This window comes from Peromyscus maniculatus, chromosome 15 (assembly GCF_049852395.1).
Source record: "Peromyscus maniculatus bairdii isolate BWxNUB_F1_BW_parent chromosome 15, HU_Pman_BW_mat_3.1, whole genome shotgun sequence".
NCBI classification, from domain to species: Eukaryota; Metazoa; Chordata; class Mammalia; order Rodentia; family Cricetidae; genus Peromyscus; species Peromyscus maniculatus.
The window spans coordinates 35,363,995-35,382,632 of NC_134866.1; the positions used below are offsets into that span (position 1 = coordinate 35,363,995).

General features: G+C 38.2%; 1 protein-coding gene across 4 annotated transcripts in view; it reads left to right on the plus strand.

Annotated features, from left to right (window-relative positions):
- The window catches only part of Ghr (growth hormone receptor), a 249,801-nt gene that overhangs the window by 15,204 nt on the left and 215,959 nt on the right, over positions 1-18,638 (plus strand). Inside the window, exon 1 of one of the 4 annotated variants that reach the window (XM_076551848.1) lies at positions 10,768-10,921. The exons of the other annotated variants lie outside the window; for them this stretch is intronic. Coding sequence (XP_076407963.1) covers positions 10,783-10,921 — 139 coding nt within the window. The 5' untranslated portion in view covers positions 10,768-10,782. Of the gene's footprint in view, positions 1-10,767; positions 10,922-18,638 lie in introns of those variants that run through there. 4 annotated transcript variants of the gene reach the window in all.

Here is an 18,638-nt window from a genome sequence, read left to right on the forward strand (position 1 = left end):
CATCCATTAATTCAACAAATATTTATCAAACATTTACATTTTTCAGCACAGCAGACTGATTACATACTGGAATACTATGACAAGCAGCCTATGCCCTAAAATATTTCAAAATCTAGAATACAGAAGGATATTAACTAAGAATAATTAAAAAGATTTTATAATGTGTATAAAAAAAAGCCTGATCAAGGCTGAGATTTACTGTACAGGAAAGCCTTCAAAAGGAGGGATGTTTGAGATGTAAAGGATCATAAATCTGAAGGATGGCATCCTGGACAGAGTGGAGTAGAATTCAGAAAGCTGCCCATAATTTTTAGAATTGAAAACAGTCCAGGTCTACTAGAAACTGCTTTCAAAGCTGGAAACAGAACAGTCAAGAAAGTCAAAACGAGCATGATCTCACTTAAAGCATCCCTGGAGGAACATCCAGAGTGATGTTTGATCACATGGCAGTTCATTGTGGTCCAGCCAAGTAGACATATAAATTAACACTAAGGAAAGATTCAGCATGACCTTCTCTGGATTAAACAGCAATTAAAATATCCTAATTCATCACACTTGATGAGTTGATACATGTCAGCTATTATATGATGTATAAAAACTTGTACTACCAACTTCTTTTCTTTTGATGGTTAACATACACACACACATATAGACAATATATATATATATATATATATATATATATATATATGCTGTCTTACAACAGTTGAATAGTTCTATGCACATAGAGGACCCAAAGACTATTTAGTACCAATGACAAGAGATTTTGTAATGGTGCACTTTGTATAGCAAAATATCCCCAGCAGGTAAGAGAATTCCAGGTGACTGTAACTTGGACATTAACCAAAAGGCTTGCTGCTGTTTTCAGCTCACTCATCTGTGCTGTAGAAGAAGCAGCCTCAGAAGCTTTTATTTAACTCCTTTTAGCTTCATTTTGTCACCACCAATTAATTTCAAACACTTGTTATTTTGACCAATACCTTGAAAATCATCTTCTTGTAGACGAATTGATTTTTAGATTCCCGAGCCTGGTATTCAAAACTCTATGGTTTTAGCCTAATCCATTTTTTTTAATCTTTGTTCTCAAAATGATCCATTTGTTTGTCCCCTACTAAACCAACTTTTGTTCATTTTTTCCCCTCCAAATAGTTTCTCCATCATTGTCAAGTTCTATTCTAGAAGACGGAAATGCAAATGTCCGCTACCCTGGAGTTGGCTCCGGTCCTGCCCCCTTTCTTCTTCGTCTACATATAAAAGTGCCTTCTTCCCTTCCTATAGCACATTTAGTAAGATTCTTACACTTTCTCTCACATTTTCTCATGTGCACCATTTCACCGTATGTGACTCGAATTCAGAATCTATCCCTATAATTCTCCTGTTGCCTCACCACAAACAATAAGCCATCTGTAAGCACTAGCGAAGGAAACAGTTTGGAGATCAAGGGGGCTCTAACGGGTAAAGTTCTTCTGTGATTTATCTTATTTTGTCAAATAGCTATATATGTGTTTTGTTTGGGTTTTTTTTTTTGCATATCCATTGTAGTACTAAGTAATGTCCTAGACATTGGACACACAGTAGACATTCAATAATTAGATAATTGATAATTTATTATATGTCAGATTCAAATTTTTGGATGCTTTCAGACTGAGGGAGATTCGGTCTGATGAGAGCTGAAGGTACATGTTTCAAAAGGCAGTTATTGCAAATGCACATTTTTAAGGAATCTGGTATCCCTTCAAGTCAGCAAGAGTCATATTCATTGATGGAGTTATGTCACCATCCCGCTCTCAAATATCAGTGATGACACTATTGGAAAATATCCGTCCCCGAGAGCATCTTTAGCTGTTTTTAGGACCATGTTGTTTTGCTAGGAAAAGGATGTGGTAGTCTAGTCTCGATGGCTTTGTATCTTGTCAGTCATTGTTGTTGATGTTTTAATTTAAAACTTGTCATGGCTGGGCTTTTCTGTTGCTTCATTCTTTGCTGTGAACGTCCATGAAAATTTTATTTATTCCTTTTTACTTAATTCACAGCTGTAAACATTGAGGCTGTCTTCAGAAGTGTCTTTTGGTTGAGAAAAGGCACATTGATTCAATCACCATGTACTTATATGTCACATGGTGTATACAGAATAAGAAATGTCTAACAAGCTCAGTGTACTTTGACAAAGGAAGCAAATTTGTTTGTTGCTGGTTTTTTTTTTTTCTTTAAATGTGTTTTTCATTCCTTACCTCTGGCTGATAGCCTTTTTTTTTTTTTAAAGATTTATTTATTTATTATGTATACAGTGTTCTGTCTGCACATGTGCCTGTATGCCAGAAGAGGGCGCCAGATCTCATTACAGATGGTTGTGAGCCACCATGTGGTTGATGGGAATTGAACTCAGGACCTCTGGAAGAACAGCCAGTGCTCTTAACCTCTGAGCCATCTCTCCAGCCCCCTGATAGCCTTTTGTACTTAAAAACTTCACAGTCTCTATTTCTCTAGGGAGATGAGAGACATTCATAAATGTGAAGTGATTGTGAGATATTAAGAAGCAAGACAAGTTGAAATATGAACATGCTGTCTATAGATAGAAGCCATAGTTGCCATCGGAATTAGAACGGCCCAGAAAACCCATCTTTGTCCTCGTCTGTGCAAGAGGAGCAACAGTAGTCATTTGAACTCTACATGTTACACATTGAGAGACTGGTGTGAGTTCTGCACGCACTTCTGATGTGGTGAAGATCAGACCTGGGCTCTGGTGTAGAAGCACACTCCTAGTGTAACCCCATGGGAGGCCAGAGAGTGAAGGATGCAGTGAGGAGTCACCACAGCCAAAGGAGAGACAGATGACATTCCTGCAGACAGGACATGTGAGCTGGGTCTTGAAAGTTACAATTTGTTGTTGTTGCTGTTTGAGTGGATTCTGTTTCTCGGGGCAGAATCTCACTTATGTGAGTCTGTGCTGGACAGGAGCCCCTGAGCCTCATGACTCAATCTTCCTGGGGGGGCGGGCTGGGATGATAGCTATGTATCAACACACCTGACTGATTCCAGAAAGCTCAGTAAGGGGTCATCAGTCATAGAAGAGGGGAATTGGATTTTTTAAATTGCAGAGCTAGGAAAGAGGATTGTGAGTTAGAGAAATGAAATGGCTTGATGTGACTGGACCAGAGAATGTCTGAGGAAAGGTGAAGAAAATGAAGTGATGAAAGTAGGCAGGATTCATATGCTGTATGCAGGAATTTGGTCTTTAGGGCTCACCAGATACCTGAACCCAGAACTTCTTACATGGCTGAAAAATTTCATGCACTATATTTTGATCATATTCTTTCCCATCTCTCAGCTCTTCCCAGGTTCCTTCCCTCCACCACCAACACAACTTCACGATCTTTCTCACTCTCTCAGAAAAAAAAAGAAAACAAAACTAAAACCAAAAACACATAACACAAATGCCACAAACCACAAAGCCAAAAAAACAAACAAACAAACAAACAAAGCCTACAAAAAAATCATGGGGTTCATTTTGTATTATCCAACTATTCCTGTGACTGGGGCCTGCCCTGGAGTGTGGTTAAAATAGTGTCACTCCATTGGAGAAAATTCATTTTTCCTCTCCCAGCAGTTACCAATTATAAATACCTTTTTGGTTAGGGGTGCGACTTTGTGCCCACTTTGTGCTGGGATTCTGTCCTGCTTGAACTTTTTTACAGGTCATGAACAATCATGTGAGTTCAAAAGGGCATCAGCCCGTTGTGTCTTGAAGATGCTATTTCCTGAGAGTTGTGGCTCTTTCAATCTTTCCACCTCCTCTTCTGAATAAATACTTGAACCGTGAGGGGAGGAGTCTGATAAATGCATCCAATTTAACTTGTCTTAATCTTACATAGTGTGTGGGATCTTGCCAATATCTTTGTAGTATGAGAGAAAGTCCAGTGTTTCTCACAACGTCCTTTGAGATGCATCTACCTTGCTATAGTCTCTATATGAGGGCAGTCTGCATGTGATGAGAGAACAGGAATGTGTAAAGTGCAGAGAGACCAGGCAATGCAGCAGCTCTGTCTTGCATTTAGGCAGGAAATTAGACAAAAAATATATGCGATGGCTGTTGTTATTGGCAAGGGTTCAGCACCCAAGAAAATAAATACTTCAAGTTACTGACAGTAATGGCATTAACACAAAGTGAATTGGCTTTTCTTTTTTGTGTTGTTGCTAGGAAAGGGAAGCCTAAAACTTAATGAAATTTGTTCTTGAAAGCAGCAAGTTTTGTTATTTCTTCTCTTTTTTTTTTTTTTTTTTTTTGTTTTTTTTTTGTTTTTTTTTTGGTTTTTCGAGACAGGGTTTCTCTGTGTAGCTTTGCGCCTTTCCTGGGACTCACTTGGTAGTCCAGGCTGGCCTCGAACTCACAGAGATCCACCTGGCTCTGCCTCCCGAGTGCTGGGATTAAAGGCGTGCGCCACCACCGCCCGGCTTTATTTCTTCTTTTGCCATTTATGGGCTGTGTGTTCACAGTGGTCTCAATGGTTCTTTCCATTAGGCTGAAAGTCTGTGTGTGGTTCATTTTTTTTTTTTTAGCTTTATAGAATTTTCTACCCAATATATAGTGGAATAGAACTTTGAAAAAAAGTAGTTACCCATTGACCAAGTGAATATTTCCTGAAGTCATGGCATGAATACTGGTATAAGTGAGATAATTCCTGTGCTTCTGGAGGTCGCAATCTAATGTCAAGGTTACATGATAGTCACTCAATTTAGAAGAAGGGACTCTAGCATGAATAAAATGGACACTTTTTCCAGGAAAATATATGATAGACTATATACATTGAAGGTCCAACTCCAGTTCAGTGGTAAAGTATCACACACGTGCCACAGCCTTCTAACAACACCAAGAGGAAAGAGGTCAGATTTAGATCTACATTCTTTTCTTCCTGATACAGTGGGTAGCTCAAACCTCTGGGCCACAATTTCCTTATCTGCAGTGTTGATAAACTAGAGAAGATTAATGGCCTATAAATCTCTCTGCACATTTAAATCATTTTATCCTTGACCAAATTAATCAGAATTTATGTTGAGGAAAGAGGCTGGTAGGAATATTTATAAACTCCCAGGTGATTATTCCTTCTTAAGTCAGAGTTAAAAATCACTGGACAAGATCAGAGCTTTTGATTGGAACCTACAAGACAGTTTTATCTGTATTTAGGTATGATGCTTAATTATTTTTAAGCTCATTGGTTATAACACACACATACACACAATTTTGCTTCACTTGAAAACATTAACAATTAGGTGAAAATTAGAAATGTTCCTTTTAAAAAATTTTTGACATTTTATTTTATTTAAATTTTTTATTTTACATACCAAGCACAGTTTGTGGGACCCCTGGCAGAGGGAACAGAACTTGTCCCGGGTACACATGAACTGGCTTTTCAGAGCCCATTCTCTGTGGTGGGATGCCTTGCTCAGCCTAGAAATGTTCTTGAGTGGTAAGAAGTCAATGAAATGAACTGGTCTCTTATCGGATCCACTTTGTTCTCTGGCATCACCTTCCTGGTCCCTGAAGACATGGTCATTTCCAAAATGAAACTAGATGATCAACTCTCAAATTATTAGAATTGTCCCCAAAGTCAGAAAAAGAAAAGACTGAGAAATGAACAATAACTGTCACTATTTGCTGGCTGTTAGACGAAACCAATGAAAAATTAGCCTTTAACAGTGGAAAAAACCCAGGGCCCAGTGGAAAGGGGGTCGCAGCTTGTTAACAGCAGAGCTCCACACACGACTGTGTGAAGGACAGGGGCTTATGGGTGAGAGGGAGGGGCTGGAAGAGCATCTCATTCCTTCTGGGGGATGTTTAATGAGGCTTCCCCACAGATGTGCGTTTCCAGCCTTTCCTGTTTGGAAGCTGAATCATTAATTAGGAAGTGATTTCCTTACCCTGAAAGACAAAAGGGGGGAAAAAAGATTATTAGAGCTTATACATTCTTTCCCCCTTACCTGCTGCAGGATGACTCAGGCTCTCCCATCCTTCAGTTTCCTGTGACTCTCATCCTGGCTCTCCGTCTACCAAGTAGCTGGGTGGGAGAGACTAATGTGTGCATTATAGTCAGCTATCTGGCATGGCATTTAAGTGGACGTGTTACCTACCTTTTGTGTCACTGTGAACAAAATGCCTGACAGTAATGACTTATGCTAGGATATGTTTATTTTGACTCCCAGGTTTATATGGTTGCCATCTATCACAGGAGGGAAGGCATGACGGAGTTCATGAGAGCAGGAGCACATGACAGAAACTGCCGCTGACTAGGAAGCCAGGAAATAGGCTAGAACCAGAATCAGGTGCAAACTTCCAATACCCAACTCCTAGTGAGCTGCTTCTGCCAGCCTAACCCCACCTCCCTAACACCCAACAGCTTTTACAGCTGTGCCATAAACTAGAGAACAGGGGTTCAAAACATGAGCCCTTGGAGAAAATTCCAGATAGAAACCATGACATTGAGTACATTGCAGTCAGAAGATTCTTTTTATTTTCCCCTGGTTGATAATATGTCCCTATTTTTTTTTCTCTTAAAAAAAAATGTATGCTGAAAACAGATTTCATTATCCCACTGGTTGCCAGCAACATTGCCCTCTGTGTTCTCTCAAGTTAACGTCTATCAAGCCCCTTTTTAGTGTGAGAAATAAATAAATAAATAAATAAATAAATAAATAAATAAATAAATAACAAAGTAGGGGGTTAATTTCCCTTGAAGCCAATCTGTTCTTCAGTGCTGACACATCACTAATGTGTGTCCTCAACCTCTTCAGGATGTGGAACATAATGTTCCTCTTGCATAGCTCATACAACCTTGTCAGTAAAAGATTTGTTGGGTACATAAGGGGACCTAGGGAGAACATATCTCCTCTCCTGTCTACCAAATAATTTACTTGTTGAGGCTTTTATTCATTATTGTGTCTTAACTATGTATTAATTTTATAGCAAAATAGCTGCATTTATAAAGTTCCAAACTGAAATGAGAGATCCACACTTTTCTCAGGTCCTAGTCCTTAGTTGAGAGAGAGAGAGAGAGAGAGAGAGAGAGAGAGAGAGAGAGAGAGAGAGAGAGAGTGTTTTATAAACCTACATATATGTACACATAAATATATGTGGGGGATATGTTCTTACTGTAACTAACGCTAAATATAATTCATGTGACAAATTCAACATTGGCAACAGCAACAAAAGAGAACAGTGGATGTAATCTTCTACTCTAAATACATCAGCTACCCAAGAAATTTATTTGTCTTTCATATTGTGGGACAAAATAAATATTTATTTTAAAACAGCTTTCTCACAGAATTCTGTTTGGCACATATAAAAAACAGTATTTTTAAAGTCATAGAGCAAACTGTAACTCCAAATCTTCAACACTTAAACTTATGAAGATGGTGGAGGGTAAATACTCTGAAATCTATAATATCTAATTTATACAAATATTTATAAAACAAAAAATTTGGAAGGATTTCTTTCTAGTATTAGCATTTTACAGATTCATAAAATAGAATACATATTATGTATTTCATAAACATAAGAATGTCTATATTTTAATAATTTATTTTGGAATTTTATATTCTTTTAAAAATAACAGCCGGGCGGTGGTGGCGCACGCCTTTAATCCCAGCACTCGGGAGGCAGAGCCAGGTGGATCTCTGTGAGTTCGAGGCCAGCCTGGACTACCAAGTGAGTCCCAGGAAAGGCGCAAAGCTACACAGAGAAACCCTGTCTCGAAAAACCAAAAAAAAAAAAAAAAAAAAATAATAATAATAATAATTTTAAGTATTTTAAAGCTCACTTATATATATTTTAGCACTTTTATGTTTAAATATCAATTAATAAAAATCTCTGCTTTAATAAGAAGGTTTAAATGCAACCTCCACAATAACATATAACTAAAACGAAAATGATGCTAAATTCAAGAGCTTATACATATCACATCACCAAGCATCTGTTTTCGGAGACAAATGGACTAATCTATTAGCAGTGTCCAAACACTAGTCGATCATTTCCATGTTTATAGTTCAGCTTTAAATAGCAAATGGCATTTTTACCTATGTTTTAGTTACAGAATTTCACTGAAATATGCTGCCGGATATAAGACACAAACAGGATGCTGTACTATAATTGGAGTGATTTTCAAGCAGGTCTATATGCTGAGGCTGTAAATCAGGCAAACATAATTAGCTGAAGAAACTGAAAGATGGGCAGCCATACAGCTAGCAGGGTGTGATAAGTGCTTGTGTCTGTTCTGCTAGGTGGACTACAGACGTGGTAAGTCATTTCCATTCATTAGCATGACAATGGTGGTCTAACCTTTGAAACCAGAAATATTGTACTCCCCATTATGACAGGGACTGTATGAGAAGCAAGTCCAGCTTGGGCTTTTGAGCCCACGATACAAATCTTGGCTCTCAGCACATTATAGCCATAAACTGTGAACTAAATGTTTGCATCCTCCTAGAATTTTCTCTCAAAACCCCAAATTCATGGAGTGATGTGATGAAGGTTTGTGGGGTTATTGGGCTGAGTTCAAATCTTGTCACTATTTACATGAGACCAGGAAGAGGCAGCTCTGCATCCAAGCACTATCCTTCCAGACTAGAAGAGAATCCTACACAGGAACTCAATTAGCTGATCCACTTGTCCTGGACTTTGGACTTTCCAGGCTTCAGAACATACATACATATAGATAGATATATTTGATTTGGAAAGGGGTCATATTCCTCTCTGTGAAGGGTTTACCTTTTATTTAAATAGGTTTATGACTTGATTGCAGTGATTTTGTCCGTTAAAATTGCTTTTTTATTTATAGCACTGGTTCTCACCCTTCCTAATGCTGAGACCCTTTGATACAGTTCTTCATGTTATGCTGACCCCCTAACCATAAAATTATTTTCATTTCTATTTTATAACTGTAATTTTGCTGCTGTTATGAATCATAATGTAAATATCTAATATTTCCAATGGTCTTAGGCGACATTTGTGAAAGGCTCATTGGACCCACATCGGGGTTGCAATCCACAAGTTGAGAACCACTGATATATAATAGGGTGTCAAGTCCATGAATATCATTGATCAACCCCAAAACATTAAGACTGTTTTCTAATAGTTAATAGTTGATAGAGTAGTAATCTAGAAGAAATCAAATGAATAATGAAGTCTATTAAAAATGAAGACTATTAAAAAATTGTCATTGAGTGCTGCAAATGAGAAAATAGTCTCAGTTTATAATTAATCGGGGGATAACTGGAATCATATGAGTTCTGATGCATTTTTTTTCACATGGCCTTGTGTTTATCCAACATCACTTGAGAGACACAAAAGACTCTCCTATCACTGAATACACCCTAGGTCCTCAGCAGAAAAAAAAAGCCCCATTATTAATCATGTTTGGGGGCTGATGGAAGCCTGGTTGAGGCTCCTAATATCTGTGATTCTTAGGGTGGACAGTTTTTCTTCTTTGCCAGTGAAGAAAAAGAAGAGCAGCCCTCTTGAGTAAGGGGCAGGTTCTGTTCAAGGAAGACGAAGGTTCTCCTGAAAGTGTGAGGGTAGAGAGAAAGGATACATCTTGGCTTGGAACACAGATTGGTTCTATTTCTCCTCTCCTCCCACTGACCTTTCTCTAAACGCAGACTTATTTTGTTTGTTCATTATTCACACAAAAATTTTGAGTTCCTTTGTAGTGGTCTTACCTTTATCCCTATTTTCTCCCAAAGTCACCAAGGTCTGACATACAGTCTATAATTTTCCAACTTATGTCATAACCCTTCTTTTTCGCCATGACCATGGTTATCATTTTTCATTTTTCAGAGTTCCAAATTCACCATTTATTCCTCACTGTGACCTCCTTCCATTATGACTGTCAGCCAATTCACTTGGTATTTCTGCGCAGAGGGCTTTCCTGACCACCAATGCTCCTGTGTTTCCATAGTGCCTGGAAACCCCCTGGGAGATGGTTACCACTGAGATAACTCTGTTTATCTACACAATTATTTGATTAATGTTCTCCTCCCTTCCAGTGTTTGTTCAGCACGGGGGGGGGGGGGGGGGTGTCTGTGTGTTTTTGCTCCTGATTCTATTTGTAGCACCGAAGGTCTCTTTCTGTGTGGAGTGGGGCATGCAAAGAGGGGAAGAAATTGATTAATGGGGATAGTGGGGACACCACCTGGGAGGTGAGAGATGGTGGGAACTGGATGAGAAGAACAGAGAGCACAGGCAAACCCTTGGTATTTTTTTACACTGAAGAACTTCTTCAAGGCATAGACTCTCAAGAGGTTATTGGCTAGTGGGCCAATCCTCGGTCCTGTCAGAGAAAGGTACACTCACCATCCTTAGAGATGAGACTCTATCTAGTGTTCACATTTCCAACCCAGTTCAGACACTGGGTTTAGCAATGAGACTGGAAATTACTGGGCTTATTGAGTTCTCTCTTCCGTGTTTATCTTGTTTCTCCTGATATGTGTTGATTTCCATCTTTCTCGACTCAAATTTTCCATGGACCTTTTTAAACACCCAAGAAAATCATCAGGTCACTCCTCCTTAAAACAAACTTAGTGACATTTACTACTACTTCCTTGATGTGAATAACTGGTTATATCTAAATAAGTATATTATTATAGAGATATCTATGTGTATTTTTTTTTATATACCCCAAAAGACGCAAGGGAAAAAAATCCTTCAGGTTCTGCCTACTTCATTCATTCAGCTACAGACTAAAACCATTGTGTCATAATAGATGAATGAATTGTTTATTTTCCCCCCATAGAATGTATGTTTTCAAACAACTAACAAGGTTATTCAAACATTTGCTTCATAGAAGGGAGCAGAAACCATCTCTGACTCTTTTGCCTACTTGTGGGACCCTTTTCCTCCTGCTGGGTTGCCTCGTCCATTCTTGGTGTGATGGTATGTGACTCGTCCTATTGTGCCCTGTTTGGTTGATGTCCCTGGGAGGTCTGCTCTTTTCTGAGAAGTGGATAGGGGTGGATCTGGGTGGGGAGTGATGAGGGGGAGAGACTTGGGGGCGAGAAGGAGGAGAAACTGCAGCCAAGATGTAATGTATGATAAAAGGATAAAAAAAAATTTTTAAAGGAAGTTGCATCCACTCATTATTTTTTATGATATGTGTTTGTGTGTGATATGCATGTTTGTCACATGTGTATGAGCACATGTACACATGTGGAGGTCATAGGTTGATGTCTAGAACCTTCCTCAGTGGCTTGTCACCCTGTGTATTGAGGTAGATCTCTCACTAAAGCCAAAGCTTGCTGATTCATCTAGTCTAGGTGGACAGCTTGCTCTGCGGATTTTCTGTTTTAACCTTCAGAAGCTGGAATTACAGGAGGGCCACATACCTGCCCAGGCTTTGTCTGTGGGTGCTGGAGATCCAAACTCCAGTCCTCACGGTTGTGTGGCAAGTGTTTTACCCACTGAACTCTCTACCTAGCTCACATACACTAATTATTAAAGGCAGTTTTCTCCCTTTGTCTATGAATTACTATTATTCTGAGACTAGAGTTCTTTCCTTTAGATACTTGATCACAAAATGTGTGTGTGTGTGTGTGTGTGTGTGTGTGAGAGAGAGAGAGAGAGAGAGAGAGAGAGAGAGAGAGAGAGAGAGAGAGAGAGAGAGAGAGAGAGAGAGAAGATATATAGATGTACATGGAGGTAGACTCACACATCCAGATATCATACTATACCACAGAAACCCCACTACTTCCTGTTTCATAGTTTTATATTTGGAAGATACAGTCAAACATATTACTGAAATAGAAAACTACAATGTGTTAAAATGAGTGTAGTAGTTTGATTAAGAGCTGAATAAGAAATTACATATCATCTAATTTAAACTTTAAAAAACAAAAATGGCAAAATATTTGATAAGTTGCAATAATGATAAATATTTAAAGAATAAGTCACAAAATTAAGGAAAAGATTTATGATTTTAAAGTTCATGTTCTAACTTCTGCAAAGCTGTGGTATTTATTTAACCTTTTTGTTATTTAATTTAGAATAAGATTACCGTCATATCTCTAAGCACTTAGGTAATAATGTTTCATTTACTTTTCCATTAACAATTGCTAAGACAAATAAAGAGTCCTGACAAATGAGATATAATTTAATAAGCAGGTATTTCTTCATAGAAAACTAATCAAAGTCTGCTCCAAATGTGTACTGAGGGAGAAGCAGACTGGATAAGCTTAACAATTTACTCAATGATATAACATCAGGGAAAATGTTTTTATGCCTTATTGCCCATCTCTTTGAATACTTTCATTGTAAATATAATTATATTGCCAAAATATGCAGGTTGTAGAATATTATAATTAGACATTTAAGTCCTAAATTGATTAGTAGCAATATAAACATAGACATGGACTGTAAGTTAAAGCTTGGGAAGACAGTTATTACTAAATCTTTTGGTATGAATAACAACAGGGAGGCAGATGTTTTCCTGGAAATTTTCCAAAAGAGATAAATATTCATCTTATTTTGGCTATATAAAATAAAGAGGATGAATGGCTGGCTGGACTGAAAATGTCAACAGGGGCCTTTTAACCTTTAGCAATCATTCATAAATTGCATTATCATAGAATTCTTAAAACAAAATACCTTGAAAATAACTTAATGCTAACTCCCTGTTTTTTGTTGTTTTTCCTTTTATTGAAAATAGATATTTTTTCCTCATTTAATACATCCTGATCACAATTTCCTCCCCTCTACTTCTCTCAGTTCTTGCCCACCTCCCCTCACATCAGGATCCACTCCCTTTCTGTCTCTCATTAGAAAATGAACAGGCTTCTAAGGAATAATAATACAAATATAACAAAATAAAATATAACAAGATAAAACAAAAACTATCACATTGAAGTTGGACAAAGCAAACAAACAGAAGAGCCCAAGAGAAAGAACAAGAATCAGAGACCCACTCATTTACACAATTATGAATCATGTAAAAACACTAAACTGGAAGCCATAATAAAAACACTAAACTGGAAGCCATAATGTTGATGAAGAGGACCTGGTGCAGACCTTTGCAGACACTGTGTGTGCTGCTTAAATCTCTGTGATTTCATATGAGCTTTGATCATGTTGAATCAGGGACCTTGTTCTCCTGGGGGTCCCCTTCCTCTCTGGCTCTTATGCTTTTTCTGCTTCCTCTGTTTTGAGTTCTTTGAGCTCTGAGGGGAGGGATTTGATGGAGACATCTCATTTAGAGCTGTGTGTTCCAAGGTCTCTTTGTGAAATGTTTTCTCTCTGTGTATATGTTCCTATCTCCCGTAGTTCCAAAAAACAAATAACCCAATTAAAAAATGGAGTACAGATCTAAACAGAATTCTCAATAGAGAAACCTCAAATGGCTAAGAAACACTTAAATTTTCAACCTCCCAGCCTCCATGGAATGCAAATTAAAGCTACTTTGAGATTTTACACTAGTGAGAATGGCTAGAAACAATTTAAAAAAAGTGACCGCTTGTGGTGGTGAGGATTGGGAGAGGAGAACACTCATCTATTGCTGATAGCACCATAAACTTGTACTGTCACTATGGAAATCAGTCTGGTTGGTCCTCAAAAAAATGAGAATAGATCTACCTCAAGATCCAACTATACCACTCTTGGGCATATACCCAAAGGATGCTTTATCCTACCACAGAGACACTTGTTCAGCCATGTTCATTGCTGCTCTATTAGTAATAGCCAGAAACTGGAAACAACTTGGATTCCCCTCAACAGAAGAATGGATAAAGAAAATGTGGTTCATTTACCCAATGGAATATTACTCAGCCACTAAAAAAAAAAATGAAATCATGAAATTCACAGGTAAATGAATGGAACTAGAAAACTTCATCCTGAGTGAGGTATCCTAGACCCAGAAGGACACATATGAATAGTGCATTGTTCAGCCATCATCAGAGATGCTAACTCACTCTCTTAAACAAAAAAATAAAATGTTTTCATGGCCACAGGACTAAGTCAGAGCTCAGTTTGAGCACCCAAATATCTGAAATCTGGAGTATTTCAAAATCCAAAAGTTTTTGAGTAGTGACATTTTGTCACAGGTGGATAATTTCACACCTTACTTTATATGATGAGTTATAGTAAAAATGAAAGCATGCAGAATTAGCATACATTTTTAGGATATGTAGATAAAGTATGCACACAAAAAATTCTGTTCTTAACTTTATTCTCATTTCTAAAATGTGTCAAAATGTGCATGGAATATTATGAAATCTGAAACACTTCTGGTACCAAGCAAGCGTTTCTGTTAAGGAAAACCAACCTGCATCAGATGTAAGGTCTTATAACTTCTTATTTGCTCTCCTTTATGATCTGCTACCTGGTGCTGCTTGGCCCTCAGAGCTCTTCAATAATCTGCATGTAGATTATACATCTGTGATGTATAGGCACTTCTCTCAATGCCAAAGATGTGATGGTAAATGGAGTTTCCTGAGCTGGAAATTAGTTTTCTCTTACCCTGTTTGATCAAAAGTCTCCTTTTCTTCTGTCTAAAATATTGAGCTATAAGATTGAGTGCTTTCCTTTTGAAATTTCAGAGAATTTATAGTGGGACTGTATCAGGACAAGCATGTTCATGAAAACCACAGGTTTACCATGTGATGTGTCTCTAAAACATGGAAAAGATGTGATGGCAGGAGGCCTGGAAAGACAGTGAACTCAATCAACATAAAATAAAAAAGGGAAAGGTGGGTGCGAAGTCAATGAAAAGTAGGAGAGTCCTAGCCAGGAAAGTTGTAGCCATAGAACCTATCAGTGTTGGTAAGCAGATAGGTGGACAAAAACTGTGGAACTGGCCTGCTTCTAGAGTTCTTCACAGACCTAATGTTTTAGATTATGGGCACATTTGTGGAGAAAGCAAGAAACCACTAAGGTTTGTCATTGTGTCCTTTGATTTCCTCTTCTCCTCTACAAATAATGGAAGAGAATCAGACACTTTTTTCACGTTAGAGGTGCCTAGACTATAGTAATCTAAAAAGGTTAGACTAGCTCAAATGGTAGGCTGGACTATGTTCATTTGGGGAGAAATAAGGAAGAAATGAAATAGGAAGTGATTGTCTTTGAGGGAATAATTTGTTTCTATCGGCAAGTACACAGCTGTGAGCATCCATAGCTCATAGACCATCTTCACAGAAAATAGAGGATATCCTGACTCTTAAGTTCTAGGGTTGCTGGCACCCAAGGGCAGCATAAGGCTCCTCGAAGTTTAAGTTAGATATAGTGAACAATGCTCCAGTAAGCATCAAGGAAATATTGGATTCCTGCAGTCTCACTGTCTACAGGAGAGAGAGAGAGAGAGAGAGAGAGAGAGAGAGAGAGAGAGAGAGAGAGAGAGAGAGAGATGCAAGAATTAATTTTGTCTTTTAGAAATGTACAATGTGGTGGTTTGAATGAGAAATGTTCCCCCATGATCTCAAGTATTTTACTACTTAGTCCCTAGTTGATGTCGTTTTGGGGTGAGGGTTTAGGTAATGCAGCCTTGCTGGATTAGGTATGTCACTGGGGGTGGGGCTTTGAGGTTAAAAGCCTTGAGCCACTTCCAGTTCACTCTCTCTGCTTTGTGCTCATGGTTCAAAATGTGAGCTCTCAGCTTCCTGCTCCAGCTGCCATGTCTGATGTTTGTGTCTATGCTTCTCTGTCATGATGGACTCCTGCCCCTCTGAAACCATTTAGCCCAAATAAACTCCTCTTCCTGTAAGTTACCTTGGTCATTGTGTTTTCTCCTAATAGCATAAACATAACTAATACATATGTCAAAAGATAATTTGTTAACAATTATCCATCTCACTTCTTCAATGGGGTTGAGAGTGGGGAGGAATTGACTGTATGTAAATGTCATCCACGTATACTATATTATTCATCCAGAATCACATCTTATACTTGTTAAGTGCTCTGTCTTCAGACTCCTCATCTAATATGCCAGAGGAGCATGTCAACTCACCAAAGGTTAAATCCAAATTGATATTTGTATTCCTCATAGATTTCCTCCTAATAGAATCTTGGAGGCTGGTCCCGATGACGACATGAGTTAAGTGCAGATGTTCTCCCATTGTGTCCCCTGCTGCTTCTTTCAAATTAAATCTGACTTTTGTTCATTCAGAAAGCCAACAGTACCTTTTCCATAGTTAATATTGGTCAGCCTGAACTCCTTTCAGAAGTAAATTACCGAGCACAAAAGCTTGAATTGAAATACTACCTTTCCACACATCTTAGATCTAGCTGAAAGAGAGTACTTGCTATGATATCCACTGTAAAGGAAATGCTTTCTTTGGGACTCCAGTTGGATGCATTGCTCATGTGTTTTTGTTGTTGGTTTAGTTTGCTTTGTTGTTGTTGCTGTTTGATTGATGCAGCCAAGGAATACTCAATTAAGTCAGACTATAACTTTGAAGTAAAAAAAAAAAAAAAAAGCTACTCAGTGCTTGCTCTATAACTATTTTTCTGTCAACCTGATTTTTCCTCCACACCATGCACTTTTAATTCTGTTTCATTTTTCAGCACTGGAGAATTGAAGTTAGAACCTCACATATGTTAAACAAGTGGTCTACTTTCACTTATCCCCCGTCCCATTCTTGAATGGTGCTTTAATAGCTTTGGTGATCCTATTGTTAGTCTTTTGGAAAATAAAGCCTTGCACCAGATCCTTTAGAGTAAGTTCGATGAAATTCCTGCCATTGCAGATAGTTTGCAGGAATACCAGTGCATATCCAACTTTGCAGATACTCAGAATCATGTAGTTTGATATCTGATCAAAATACATATCAAGAATAGATATCATATCAAAACAGGTATCATAGCAAAAGTTTGCATGTAACCAACACATATCCTCTCCTATGCTTTAAATCTTCTCTAAGTCATTTATTATACCAAAGCTAATGTAAATTTCTACTTGAACAGTTATAGTGTATGATCTAGGGAATAACAATAAGAAAAAATCTAGACATATTCAATAGAGATGCAAATTTTTCAAATATTTTTGGTCTCTGTGTGGTTGAATCTAGGGATGTGGAACCCATAAATAGGTAAACCAGACAGTTAACATCAAGGAAATACTGGATTCCTGCAGTCTCACTGTCTACAGAAGAGAGAGAAAGAGAGAGAGGCAGACAGACAGAGAGAGAGACAGAGAAACAGAGAAGAGAGGAGGCAAATCAAGATTAAGTTCTCAGAGTTCTCTTGTTTATGAGGGTAGAGATTGCCATGTATAGTGTTGAAAACTCCCTAAGAATAATCAAGGGCCTTTCTGCCTGTACCTCGGTTCCACCAGTGCTTAGCTCTGAAACAGTCCACACTATAATGTTTTTCTGGGGAAATGCGTTTTTCCTTTCCCCTTGGATTCTTGATGTCTGCTGCAGCGCTCTTTTGATTTGCTGTTGTTCTGGCAATAGGTCAACTGGCTCTCATGGTCCTTAACATTTCTGGTAAATATTCCCAACAGTTGTGACTGGAAGGAATCCAAATTCACTTAAGGTATTTGCATCCACTCGATGTTCAAGGCTCAAAGTATTTTTAATATTTTCATTGGTTAGTGACTTTAAAAATACATATGGCACAGAGGAGAGTCAACCAACCAGCCTAAGGAAAATCAGACTGTTTTTGATGTATTGAAAGACTCAGTTATGCTAGAGTGTGATCAGCAATCTTCCTTTCTACTTAAACACTGTGATGTCACTGCTTACAAAACAAGTGTGACAGAAGATATGAAAGCAAATGAAAGCCAGATTTCCCGATTCGAATCTGAGCTCCAACGTATTTGAGATACACCATCCTGGGTAGATCAACTTCTCTGTGCCTCAGTCTGGTACTCTTGAGGAATAAGAGTATTGATGACTGTTCAATGCCTGGACCCAGGTCTGCTGAGTAACAGGGACCAGGTGTTTTTGTTTAAATATGTGTGACATGTTAGTTATTCAGATAGGATAAGAGTCCCGAGAGGCTTTGGAAGTTCCTTGGTGTTTGTTTGTTTATTTTGAAGTAACAACCATAAATTGCAGAGACAACAATGTGTATCATGGCCCAATGCTATAATGGAGTACTATGGCTCTTAGGGATGATATAGAGAATGAAACAGATCATGAAAACAATCAACATTATGAATGGAAGGATGGGAGAATGGGAACCAAGTATTCATTTACCCAATGGCTTAACTGTTCAATGCCGACTGTGAGCTTCAGCACTCTGACATGTTCTAGAGATAATGTTAAAATGTTAAAAGAAACTTAGGAAACAGTAGCCTAACTTGAGTCAGAAAATTTGTCTTTTAGAGGTGGGGGGTCATGACAGTTCACTGGAAACTCAGTAGGATTAAACTATAGGGGGACTTTGACAAACCGTGAAGTACCACATGAACATTTGGTGAAGCTTGATGACTTTAGAATGACAAACTTGAAATTATATGGGGGAGGGGCAGCCATGATGGTATTCTACACTTTAAATATCACCTGGAAGATGATCATTTTAATATACTTTAACTACTTCTGAATACATGTGTTATGTTCTGTTTATAGAACCTGGCCTAAAGTGCATATTCTGGGTTTATGTGTAATTAATAATGAGCTTCATTTGAGCCAAACATCTGCTAGAGTTCTCCCCCAGAGTTAATTCA